This window comes from Ischnura elegans, assembly GCF_921293095.1.
Source record: "Ischnura elegans chromosome 13 unlocalized genomic scaffold, ioIscEleg1.1 SUPER_13_unloc_4, whole genome shotgun sequence".
Classification (NCBI taxonomy): domain Eukaryota; kingdom Metazoa; phylum Arthropoda; class Insecta; order Odonata; family Coenagrionidae; genus Ischnura; species Ischnura elegans.
This window is the reverse complement of record NW_025791660.1, coordinates 3,561,574-3,574,784: the sequence shown is the minus strand read 5'-3', so window position 1 is coordinate 3,574,784 and position 13,211 is coordinate 3,561,574. Positions and strand designations below refer to the sequence as shown.

General features: G+C 35.8%; 1 protein-coding gene across 2 annotated transcripts; it reads right to left on the bottom strand.

Annotated features, from left to right (window-relative positions):
- Positions 1-535: 535 nt before the first annotated feature.
- On the bottom strand, positions 536-9,712 carry LOC124173047. 2 transcript variants are annotated; one of them, XM_046552567.1, is made up of 3 exons: positions 9,634-9,712; positions 2,877-4,341; positions 536-2,052 (listed from the first exon to the last, which is right to left on the bottom strand). In XM_046552567.1, exons 2-3 carry the CDS (start codon positions 4,197-4,199, stop codon positions 2,047-2,049), a joined length of 1,329 nt encoding a protein of 442 aa, XP_046408523.1. In that variant the 5' UTR covers positions 4,200-4,341; positions 9,634-9,712; the 3' UTR covers positions 536-2,046. The 2 variants fall into 2 exon arrangements, with proteins under 2 accessions (XP_046408523.1, XP_046408522.1); XM_046552566.1 differs by having other exon boundaries at positions 536-4,341.
- Positions 9,713-13,211: the final 3,499 nt, after the last annotated feature.

Genomic DNA, 13,211 nt, shown 5'->3' with positions numbered 1-13,211 from the left:
TTATTTTATCTCTGTGGAGCATGAAATGCAATATTGGATAAAGTTCCAAAACAGTTTGCAGCAAAAATAAAAAACTGGTTTAATCATATCACATTCAATGAAATGCTATTTCTACAAATGTTCCTTGAATGGCATCGTACAGAATATAGTGTGATACCACATAAGTAATTTAATTATAGAAACAATATGCATACATTTACAACTACATGATAATCCATTTGATTATTGAAAAATAAATACATTACTTCCTCATAGTATCATGACATTTTTAAAAAGAAAAATAAATGGGAATAAAAAGAAAGCAAAATAAATAAGAACAGGCATCACCTTAAGTGAGGATATCTTGCAATTCCTCTTCAGAGATAAGCCAACTGAGAAAAATTCAAAAGAGAATTATTCAGAAATGCATTGTTTTTCTCATAGATATGCATTCATTATCCTAGATTATCAATTACAAGTAATGATCATAAAGCAATTTACATGTAAATTATTTACCATCAGATATGATTATAAAATATTTTTTTTTTAAATCCACATATAATGACACTACTGCAGATTAGTTAACGAAATAAATATATTATATTTATACCTAATGGATCATATTTACAAAATCTGGATTGTTAATCTTGCCTTGCCAACTAGAGTGGTGTAGCACAGGTAAAATTATAAATTCAGAAATACCTTAGAAAAAATCAATCGCTGTAAATGGATTTTCTTTTGGAAAAAACTACACATCATAACAACCACATTTATGTTGCACCAGGTAGCAGAGAGTAAATAAAATAACACCAAATTATATAATTACAGACACGAATGAGCAACAAATACTAATGCAAAAAATAGAAAAAGTAAAATTGTGAAACATAAAAAGTAATTAAAAAAACCGCAAACCCATTTACCAAATGGAGATTGGACAAATGAAGAGCCATTTAAGAAAAAAAAAACTAGATATACGATGAAACCCAAAGAAAGGAGGCATCACAAAGCCATGAAATAGGAATAGCTATATTTCTTATGAAGAGAACTGGTAACATGTTTAACCATTATATTCACTTAAATCCTTGAAAGCCAAGCAGCGATCCTGAGGATTAGGAGACATTTACTGTTTGCTTATAAATAAGGAAATGCACATTTCCAGTCAACTGAATACTATACAAAGGATATGTGAATGTTGGAAATATATACGTGCATGAATGAATGAAAAGATCTTCTCTAACCTCAGTGAAAGTTTGAAAAAGACCAACTAGAATAAAAATGGACTTAGCTCACAAACATGTAGGAAAATGAATTTAAGAACCTAATTACTTACTTATGACATTTCGTAAATGCCTTCCAACTAGTAAAAACTGAAAAAAAATCCCATGTTAACTATTGTGTGTGAAATATGACAAGATTGTAAATTTATAGTCTACATAACATTTAAAATGTACAGCATTTCTTTGAAATTAACAATCTTTGACGAATATAGTGTTATGCCTACTACACAATGTTATGCCTACATCATTATAATTACAAACTACAGGGAAATGTCTCACAAGTGAATGAGGCCAAACAAGGTCAGAGCAATGAACCAAAACAAACTAATGTTTATCAAAGGGCTACACAAACATGAGTACATCCGGCAAAATATGATTATAAATCTGGAAAGAGCTGTATATATTCCAAATAGATTTATGTGTACAATGGCTTTCAGATAAATTGTAGCATTACATTGGTAAGCTAAAATGGTCCATTCCTTCCATTTACTAACAGCGCAAATGCGATGCAATATGATACATTATCAAAAATACAAATATCCCAACGGCATTACTAGGAAAAGACTGACTAAATTATGTGTCCAGAAGATTAAAACATCAAGAATCTCAAAATGTGATTACCTACCATATGAAAAAGTAATATGTAGCAAACATGAAATCAACATATATGTCTGTGTATAATCATAAAATAGGTGTTACGATTGCACGAAATACACAATAATGAATGTAAACATAATATTCATCTTCAGGACTAGCTCCATCACAATCTCCAAAGTGTATCAGTCCAAATTCATCTCTGAAACAGAAAATATAAATTAATAGATTGAAAAGTAGTGCAATCACAAACAAAATGCAATGTCAAAATTAGGTCAATATTCGTAGTGAGATAAAATATATTTTCTTCCATTTACAAGAATGCAATGGCAGTATCCATAAGCAACAATTATTAACCATCCTCGAACAAACCCATGTTCTACAAGAATCATTAATTTTATAAGTGAAAAATATTGGAAGACTTTCACTATTGTTTGGAATTCACAAAAAAATCACTACATTGATATACCATAGATTTGAATTTAGGGACTCTTCAATTTCCTTATATTATTTTATCTTTAACCTCGATATTTATCCATTAGATTAGAGTTTGTTAGTTTTGAAGCCACTTTCTTAAACTTATGACACATAAGATCTCAAAAACATTTTACCTTTTACCAAGAAATCTTCATCTTGGAAGATTGAGAAGTAGAATGTTTGCCTACAATGAATTGCATTTAAATATTCTAATACTAAAAAACCTGACACTCATTAAATCAAACTACTCATAGAACACATGAGAGGATGAACTCCAATGTACCAGAAGTTTCATTTCACCTTTACATGCCAACCAATGTACCAGAAGCTTCATTTCACCCCTACATGCCAACCAATGAGTTGCCCACTTTTGGGAAATCATGGACAATTAAATTACGAACAATTCTTTCAATTATTCAAAAGGATGTTTACATTTACTTTTATTATTTACCGATTTATTGGCTAAAACAGCTTCAAATAATGATTTCAATGTTTTAATGAAGACCATGATGTAAGGAAGAAACTGTAATAAATAGACATAGGACCCACCTTTGCACTGGCTATAAGTTTTCCCATCACAGTGTTAGAATAGAGAGAGAAGAGGAGGGGGAATTTCCTCTGCAAATAAGCTCTTCCATCTGTGGATCCATCATCAGCGATAATACTAGTGACAGCTGCCGCAAGCCAACATAACTTTGCATTCAGTGTCTTCCCACTCAATGCATCAAAGATCCACCAATGTAATCCCTCTCCCCTCTTCCTCCTCTCCTCCAACTCCTCTAGAGCCCTCATCCACTCACGCTCTCGTTCCACGTCTCCCTTGCTATAGGGCATCCACTCATTATCAAAAACTAGTTTCAGGAATAATTGTGAGAGGGCCCAAGCTAACCAAGCACATACGAATTTCTCATTATCACCAGAAGAATCCTTTGCACCCAAATATACAGTCTCACTCTCAAAATCACAAAATGACATCCATTGACTCCCATTCCACTGAGTCCCATCCAAATATACAACCTTCTCCTTCATCCTTCCAATGTGATTCTTTTCCAGATCCACCATCACCTTCACCCGATCATCCCCACTTAAAAATTTAATTATGCAAGCAGTACATTCATCCTCATCATACAGTCTCTCATACAATCTACGCATTCCATCAACTCCGTTTCCGTACTCTATCCTTGTCTTTCGCATCATGGCTTCTATGCACTCCTGCCTTGCTCTGGCCGGATCGGATGTAGGTTGACTTAAAGATGCCTCCCCAATAAGACCACACTTGATACACGTCACATCCTCCGCTGTTGACGTCACGGATTCTTCCAGACAACGCAGCAGTGCATCGCGTCCACACACTTGATCCTTGAGTTCCTCCAACGATGAGCTCAGCTGTCGCACAAGAGATTTCATCTCTCGCCTCAATGAGTCCACAGAGGACTTGAGAGACGCAATATCACATTCTGGGCTAGCCACGGGTGTCACATGATCAGTGCTCCTACTCGAAGATGCTTGGAGACGACGCATAATAACTTGGTCTCTCTTGTGAACCAACGTCACCAACTGCAGCACTTTTGAGCGTTCTACGTCATCAGGGTACTTCTGCACCATCTCCTCAGCCGAAGACAATGCATTCTGTTGACTGTCATCTGTAATGTCAGTGTCGGCTCCTCTTGCTAATAACTCCTCCACCCAGTCAGTTTTTCCAAGTCCCACACCAACATGCAAGAGTGTTCTTTGCCGCGCGTGCCGTACATCCACATCTTCTAAAATGTCAAGCAGCTCTTTATGCTGAAGCAATGAGCCAGTTAATAATCCAACAAGAAGCCTCTCCTCAACAAACTGCTCAGCGCCGATAGCAAAAATGTTGCCAGCCATTATTTCGGAAGATTCAAATAATTATTTAAGAGTATGTTGGATTCAGAATACAGGGAGTTTCCAATGGGAACCAGGCGTGATGGCATTGGTCAGTGAGGAGTAACACACGATCTTAGTGTTGCTATGAAAGAATGAAATATGACTGCAAAGAAAAAGAATGAATGTGAAATTATTACCTTAAAATATGTCGGTAGAGGTCTGTGATAATAACAACTACCATAAACATGACTCAAGAACAAATATCTCGCTTTTAAAATATATCAATTTTATGATAAGGAAAATACTTTGGAATGGCATTTTTGAAATGAAATAACTATTTAATAATAATCGCTTTAATGAGGAGATGATAATTCCGCTGGAGACCATAATAGATATAGCTGCGCTGAAAATGTCTGGAAAGTATTCTACCAAGCAGGAATACCGATCGTTTATTACCCAGCTAGCACATTATAAGTCATTGAGATAAGGTGAAAGGAAGGAATAAGGAAGTCGCTTCTCAAGTAAGCTTGTTATGGGTTTCTTACGGCCAGGCCGACAAACATCCGGAGTAATGGCAAAATGGATGCCAAACTCTCAGCACTTCCGTAGATGCTGTTATTATCCCATCGTTTCAGAGTGTTAATTAAGGCCTTTATGCATTAAAACAATGTTTTTATCATTGGCGCTTCTATATTATGAGGAGAAATAACATCATACCGCCATAATTTGAAAATCATTCACATTTATGAACTGATACCGAAACGAAGGTCGTAAGAAAAACACAATTTCACAAGAATACCGACGTAGAATAATATAAAAATGCCGGAAGGAACATCTAATATACGTATTGTAGTCATCGGGTGTTCAAGCCATAATTTAAAATTCATAAATGTTAAAATGTATGTACCTTGAATAATTTCCGTTTTTCATGCACATGCCAAACAAGTTTTTTTTACATAATTGGTTATTCAATTGGTAACTACGCCCCATGGTCATAACAAATGCCGTGATGTAGTGGCTAGCGTGCAGTACTTCGGTTACGGAGGACGCACGTTCAGATCTTCCCTGATGTTATTTTTTTTTCTTTCCGCCGCATGGATAGAGTACTTGTATTATGCTTTATTTTTTCATTAGCCGGTCGCTAGCAGTTATTAATTTTTTTCTATTTACGGGAAAATCTGTTATCAATTGTTAAGCCCTTATAAAAACTCGCTTTATTTCACCAAAAGCCTTGAAATTCATGTCAAGATGAACCGCTTAGCATGTGTAGTACGCTGTTCAGCCGCCTTTGGCGCTCCAACAGAAGTGACTTACATTGCCTGAGGATATTTGATGGCATTTCTCACCTAATCGTCCCTAACGTCTTACCCTTGCCTTATATAAGTCCCTTAGCTTACGATAAGCTGCTTATCAATTTTTTCCGTAAGAAAACCATAAGAAACGGTTAACTCACTTACTTTGTGCTATCTGGGTACGGACCCCATAATAGTGAGGGAGGTGAGGTTCGAATGAAAATAGAGAAGATATGCTCGAAAATCTATCGTGACATGATTAGATGGGAAAATAGGCTGCTGAAAAAACAGAAAAAAGAAGTAAGAACAGTAGATGAAAATCGACAGATGCAGGTGCTACATGGTGGAAGTTCGAAATATTTGAATTAGAGATGGTGAAACTTTTCCACCGGATTTAATGAACAATTGTTGTCCCAGATGATGAGTCTGTGAGCCGAAACGGGTCATACGCATTGAAATGTTGTGGAAAAGTACTGCCCTCTTGTATTCAAATAGAAAAAATGTTCCTGAGTAACAACCTAATAGCGGATGCCATGGATGGAAATGCATCAAAAAATTATAAATATTTGCTCGGTTACTTTCTGGACGGCAAGTATATTGTAATTTCTCTTTCGTCAAATCAAGTAAAGTCCAGGTTTTCCTCCTCACTTCCTTATCTCCTCTAATGCCCCGTTTACACAATGATCGTCGCGACGTTGATCCGTACGATCGTAACCTCAAAACGTCGTGTAAACGCGCAGAGTTACCATCGTAGGCCTTAGTACCTAACGCTGCCGAACTTACGATGGTTAGCGCTTGTGTGCTAAGACAAAAGAGTTAGGAAATGAATATCGATGCATATACGATTCTTTCGCGCCGTTGCAATCTTGATACAATAATTGATATTTCATAATTAACTCTAATATATCTAAGATATATGGCAACAATTGGAGACATTATTGAGCAGGTAATTGAAGGACGTTAGGGGAAAGTTTTTTCTGCTGTTCTATTTAGCAAATAATATCGGATATTCTATACTATACCAGTTTTATTTATTTCTTTATTTACAGGTTAACCTATAACCCTGTATCCTTACATTATACTTCACAGATGGTGGAAAATAACAAACCTACTCAAAATATTAACCGATTGAAATCGATGTATACAGGGTTTCACGGAAAAATTCGCCACAAATATCTATAACATTTAGACGAAGACATGGAGAAATCAATATTTGTGCCGAATTAAGACGAAATCTTAGCCTTTTGTAGTTAAATAATAAGAGCAATGTGTACTGTCTTTAATGCGTGAATATTCTTAAATTTTTTGACACGTTCTCCCGAAGAATCTAGATTCTTATAGACTTCACGGACTGTTATGACTAGTTATAGTTAGTTATACCTCATCATTCTGGATAGCTGGGAGTTAAAGACATAATTTGCTCCATGATAATTAAAAACGAGCAGGTTAAGATGTGTAGTTACGACGGGATTCATTAAAATTTACTAATAAAGGAGATAGGAACAATCTAAATAGGAACTGATAATTTTACAGAAGAATAAGGCGTTGTTGAATGATCGTATGTCGTGCAAAAGTTTTCACATGAACAAAGGATTGAAGACATGAAGTGCTGTAATTAGACGGGGAGATCCCTATATCGTAATTATTTAACTTTTGAGAAATTAATTTTGGACACGTTTAAGCCGGATTGAGTCGATATTGTAATAAGATGACCAGTTGACATTATATTCCAATTTGGAACGTAGCAAAGCAACATATCTACTGTCTTCACCGCATGAATATTATTAAACTATGGACAGATTCCCATAATAAATCTTACATTCTTTAAAGTTTTACCGGCAGGTCGGTCTAGCTTTAGTTTTAGCACATGAAAATATTAATATTATTTTGCTTCATAATTTCAAAGATTTCAATGTCCTCGCGCAGTATCGTCGTCAGTTGTTAATTGACACAATTCCACAACGAGGGCAGCACTGAGTTAGGATGGTAACTTTTAGACGTGTAAACGTGCAGTTGTCGCGCTTAACGTCGGTACGTTCATAGTGTAAACGGGGTATAAGAAATATAAATTACCTTAGCTTTCAATTGCCTTCCCCATACACACCATCTTTTACATTATGTTACTTTACTTAACCATGGGACTACAGAATCGACTGGGCAACCTTAATGTTGAAAATGGACAAGGGGTCCTTTTAAAAGATTCCATCTGTCATGCATAATTGGTGATCCTCTTATCTCCATCCATCCATCTTTACGCTGAAGTGAAGACGTGGCTAGGATGGAAGCATTTTCAAAAGGGGGATGAGCTTCAGGACAAAATTGATGGAAGTCATTAGCGGGAGCATCCTATGAAGAAGGTATAGCAAATCTTGTCCGCAGGCACGACCAATTCCTCAATCACTGAGGCAATTATGTCGAAAGAACACCATAAGTATGCTCAATGTTTAGCAAAGGAATTATTTCTAAATAATCACTTCGTCTTCTTTTCATAACACATCGGAAGTTGAAGATAAACATCACTACTACATTATTGAATTTTATGAGCTGTGATATTCCCACCCTTCACAGAACTTTATCCAACGAAATTGTTTTTTTTTTCATAAATTTATATCCAGTTATTGAGAAGCAGAACCCTGTCAAAATCCATTCCTTAGCAAGGGATTTCCTAAATATTCCAAGGCAGGGCACCTCGGGTAAGGAAATAAAATATAAGATGTTTAGCCCCGGCTGAGGGCCCCAATTATTTCCCAATTTTACTCGTATGAAGCAAACCTTTCATTATGGCCTTTTTAAACTTACAGAAATTACAATACAATGTGATGGAAACATACTTCTCAGATAACAGGTATTGAAGAAAATATGGCGAATCAATTCGTAAGATGGAACTCGTGCAAAATCTGCTCGTTCTGTGCTTCAGGTAGAGGCCTTTACGCCCACAGATAACGGACATATCTAATCTTTAGTGCCTCACAAAAAATGAAGGTTTAGGTGTTGCCAATTTACTACATTGCTAGTCATCGCTTGGGCGAAAATAATTGCCATTTTCTCGACTGAACATAATAAATAAGAAGGATAGATATCTTTTTAACGTTTTTTTTCGGGTAGGATGCTATTTTTTGCGAGATTACTGAGATATGGGATCACGAGATGAAGATAAAGGTAATGGATTCTGAGCTGAACACAGGCTAGCCTCTACCCCATGGGTAATCTAGATAAGAAAGCTGACAAGCGTTGTGCTCACAATCAAATAGTGACGCGAACTATTGGCCCAAGAGCTGAAACGATTCTTCATCAGAGCTTTGATTTAAATACAAACAGAAGCAAGTTTTATTAAATAACTGAATATAATAGTGATAACCTATAAACAGTACAAAAAAATTGTTAGTAAGTACCTATATGTTGTTATAATTATTTATATGATAATGATAAGATTATCTGTGCCGTGGTTGAAAGAAGAAGGTTGCTTTAGCCGTTTTCGGATGTTAGCGAGACGAACGAAGGACAATTGATTTTTCTATGCAAAGCTTGACAAATGAGGGTGATTTGAGGTTTATTGCGTCCTCTAGTAAAAAATAAAAAAGTTAATTTGTAAGTATCTAGTGTCCTTATGACTCAAAAAAAATGAAGAATGCTATGATTATTGAAATTAAAAATAGAAATTTCGAAAGTATTCACGATTAAAAAACGCAACGGTCTCTAAGGCCGCATGCCAAATTTACATAAATTAAATTTCGAAGGCCTGTATGCGTCAAAAATACAACTGAAACAAAAGCCAAAAATAATCAGCTCATAAGAACTGACTAATGATGGCCTGTGATTAAGATAAGTGCCAAAAAGCTACTTTTCTGCACTAAAATTGCAATAAGACTATTTTTATATGAATATAAAAATGAATATTTCGTTTAAATAGTTTCGGGATAACGCATTAAGACTGTCAACCTTGGAACAAGTATGTAATACACGGTGGCAAAAAAACTTTCTACGGATATAACACAAGAAATATTTGCTATTGACTCTTATCATAAATTACGTTCGAACTCAGTTGCAGCCTATTGTATTAGATTTAATGTTTTACTTGAAAGGCATTCTTATATAAAAAGGCAATCACGCTATTATGCATAATTCAAAGAAAACTTATATGGAATGCGTTTGCAAATACTTACCCAATAGGTTAGGGAAATCTAGTTGAAATTTGTATTCGCTCCTTCCTTGGCTCTCCTATTCCCAATGCAGAGAAGGCAACTTATGTTACTGACATGGGAAAATTATAATACTCGTATGAAGTAAACCTTTCTTTAATGCCTTTTCAAACTTGCATAAATATCAATACAAATTGATGGAAATATACTTCTCAGAGAAAAAAAGCGAAGAAAAAATGACGGATCGTTTCCCCATGACTACACAACTCGATCGAGATCGATGGCGTAGGGTGAGGCCTCTACACCCACAGGAGAATGGGCTTATCTAATCTTTTGTGAGGTATAAAACATGGAAGTTTAGAGAAAACCAATTTTTGACTCTGTTACTGATCTACTGGGTAAAAATTATAACGATCCTCTCAACTGAACATATTGGAGAAAAACGGTAGATATAACTTTTTACTATTTATCTTTGAATTGTTTGGTATTTTTTGCAGGATTATTGAGATATAGGATCACAAGATGGAAGTAATGGATTCTAAGCTAAACACACTGGATAACATCTACCCCCACGAGCAATCCAGATATGAAAGCTGGTAGGTGTTGTGCTCACAATCAAACAGTGAAGCGAACTATTGCCCAAGAACTGCAAACGCATCTTCATCAGTTCAACGATTCAAATCGAAACGTAAGCAAGTATTATTAAATAACTGCAATTAATAGTGATAACCTATGAACGGTACTTGCAAAAAAATTGTTGGTAGGTACTTAATTGTTGATATAGTTATTTATGAAATAAAAAGAAGCTAATCCGTGACGTGGTTGAGAGAAGAAGGTCACTATAGCCGTTTTCGGATGTTAGCGAGATGAACGAATAACAATTGATTTTTGTTTACACAGCTTGATAAATCAAGCTATGTAAACAAAATGTGAAGTCAACCGGGTCCTCTAGTAAGTAATAATAAAAGTTTATTTTTCAGTTTTTCATGTCCTTATTACTCAAAAATATGAGGATAGCGATGATTATTGACATTTAAATAGTAATTTTGAAAGTATTCACTATTAAAAATGCAGCAAATCCTCAGACCGCATGCCAACATTGGAAACGCCTGTATAAATTGAAACTAAATCTGAAACAAAAGTAAAAAATAATCAGCTAATGAGAACTGACTAAAGATGGCCTCTGATTAAGATGGTCTAGGGCGCCCACAAGCTATTTTATGCACTAACGTTGGAATAAGTTATTTCCCCATGAATAAAAAATGAAGATTTCGTTTACATAGAGTTTCGGAATATCGCATTAACTCTGTCAACCTTCGAACACATATGTAATACACGTGTGGCGAGAAACATTCTATGGATATAACACAAGAAATATTTGCTAACAATCTTATAATAAATTACCTTCTAACTCTGTCGGTTGATTGTATTAGATTTAATCTTGAACTTGAAAGGCATTCTATACAAAAAGGCAATCACGCTATTATGCATAATTGAAAAAAAAAGCGTTCATTAAATGCGTTAGAAATTACTCACCCAATAGAAAGGCAACACGTTAGTTATCGGTATTTGCTTCTTCCTCGGCTCTCCTATTCCCAATGCAGAGAAGGCAATCCTGAAACGTAAAATGAAACACTTCTGTTACTGACATGAGAAAATAATTTCACTCTCACGAAGCAAACCTCTTATTTCAATGCGTCTTTTAAACCTACAGAAATCTTAATCCAAAACGACGGACAAATACTTCTAAGATAGCAGGATTTGAACCACTAGATGGCTGAACAGTTCCCAGATGCAACACGAACGAGATATGCTCATCCTTTGGCTCAGGAAGAAGCCTTTATACCCACAGACAGCAGGCTTATCTAATCTTTAGTGCCTTACAAAAAAATGGAGGTGTAGGGACTGCCAATTCATTATACTGCCAGTCAACGCTCGGGCAAACATAATTGAAATTCTCTCGACTGATTTAGTCGATAAGAAGGATGGATATCACTTTTTACGGTTTTTCATCGGATTGGTTGTGATCTTCTACGAGATTTTTGATATATGGGATCACGAGATGAAGATGAAGGTAATGGATTTTGAGCGGACCACTCAAAGGCAATCGGAACATCCCAATTACTCCATAAAAGGCGCGGCTTGGCAACTGAAAAATTGATATCCATCTTTGAAAGTTGACGTAAATATCGCCAGCACGCTGCACCGTCGCAGATAAAAGTATTCGCGTTGGATTTTCTCCACGTTTAGGAAGCACTGCGCAGGCGAATGCGCATTGGTTGTCGTTTATGATAAGCTTGGGTATGCTGGAGGTTGATATGCAGGAGTAGCAGAATTTGGAGTGATGATTGCCATTATTTTCATCATTCAATATTATTTTGAAGTTTTGATCGTAATTAAATCGATTTTCTTCTCAACATAAGACAAATGTTAAACTCTAAATAAGATTACAATCACAAAAGGACCATTGATTACCATAATGCACATCCGTCATCGGTATTAGCAGATGAACACAGTGTGAGAGCTCCTTGTTAGTGACTACTGTCTCTTAAATACCAATTTATGTAATATAACTGTCCTCTCTTGATTGCTCAAATTGAAGCTATTTGGGTAATTTGGCTGCACCTAGCTGTTTTAGCAATGACGACCCCAAATAAATTTTTCTGATACTATTTCACGTTATTTATTTTCACTCTCTGTACTTAATTTTCTATTTTTCATATAGCTAGATTTAGGAAATCAAATATAGCCATAATAATGCATAGGCAAGTGCTCTTAGTGATGATACATGGTTAACGACTCTTTAATCGCCAAATTTAATTTCAACGTAATGACCAGCTGGGAAGAAAGTTTTAAGGAATGACATGGCATGAAAATATAAAAACAACGTTCGTATTGCGCGATTATCGAAATCAATAATCGACTTGTTCTACGGCCAATGTTTAGGAGCCGACGACTATCGCATTTCATTTGTTTACGCAATACTGAGCTGTCAAGGGCTCTTTTTTGCCAATGGGGCTAGAGTTTTCATCGCGTCGACGCAACGCATTGCTGTGAAGGCACCCTAGTCACCTGTAAAATGTACACTGTACGAACGTTTGGGTTCTCAGGCAATCTCAATGCACAATATGTCGGCTGTGTCCACTGTCCCGACGAGAGTAGATTCCATTGTAGGTGAGTCGTGGGCAAAGCATACTTCGGAGAATATGGCGAAGAATTCGTAGCTGGATCTATTGCGCCTTGTCATAATGCGACGGGTATGATTATTTCCCCAGTATAAGGGATATATTGCTTTTAAACTCCCGATTGTATAAGAGAATTGCAAGGGCAATATTTTGGAAGACAATTAGTGCCTGAACTGGCCGCTCTTAGATGCCAACGAGCTTTGCGTTAATTTTTTCCACCACGGTTCATACATACTAATTATGGATTTATAATTAGTTTTTGTGTCGTGTTCACTAACATTGCTGTAATAAATGCAAGAAATCATTTTAAATATACAAAATGCTGCATAAATGTTATTAATTCTTTTAGACGAGTAAATAATTGAAATTCAAAAGAAATATTTTAATTAAAAACACTGGTAACTCAATGAATTCACC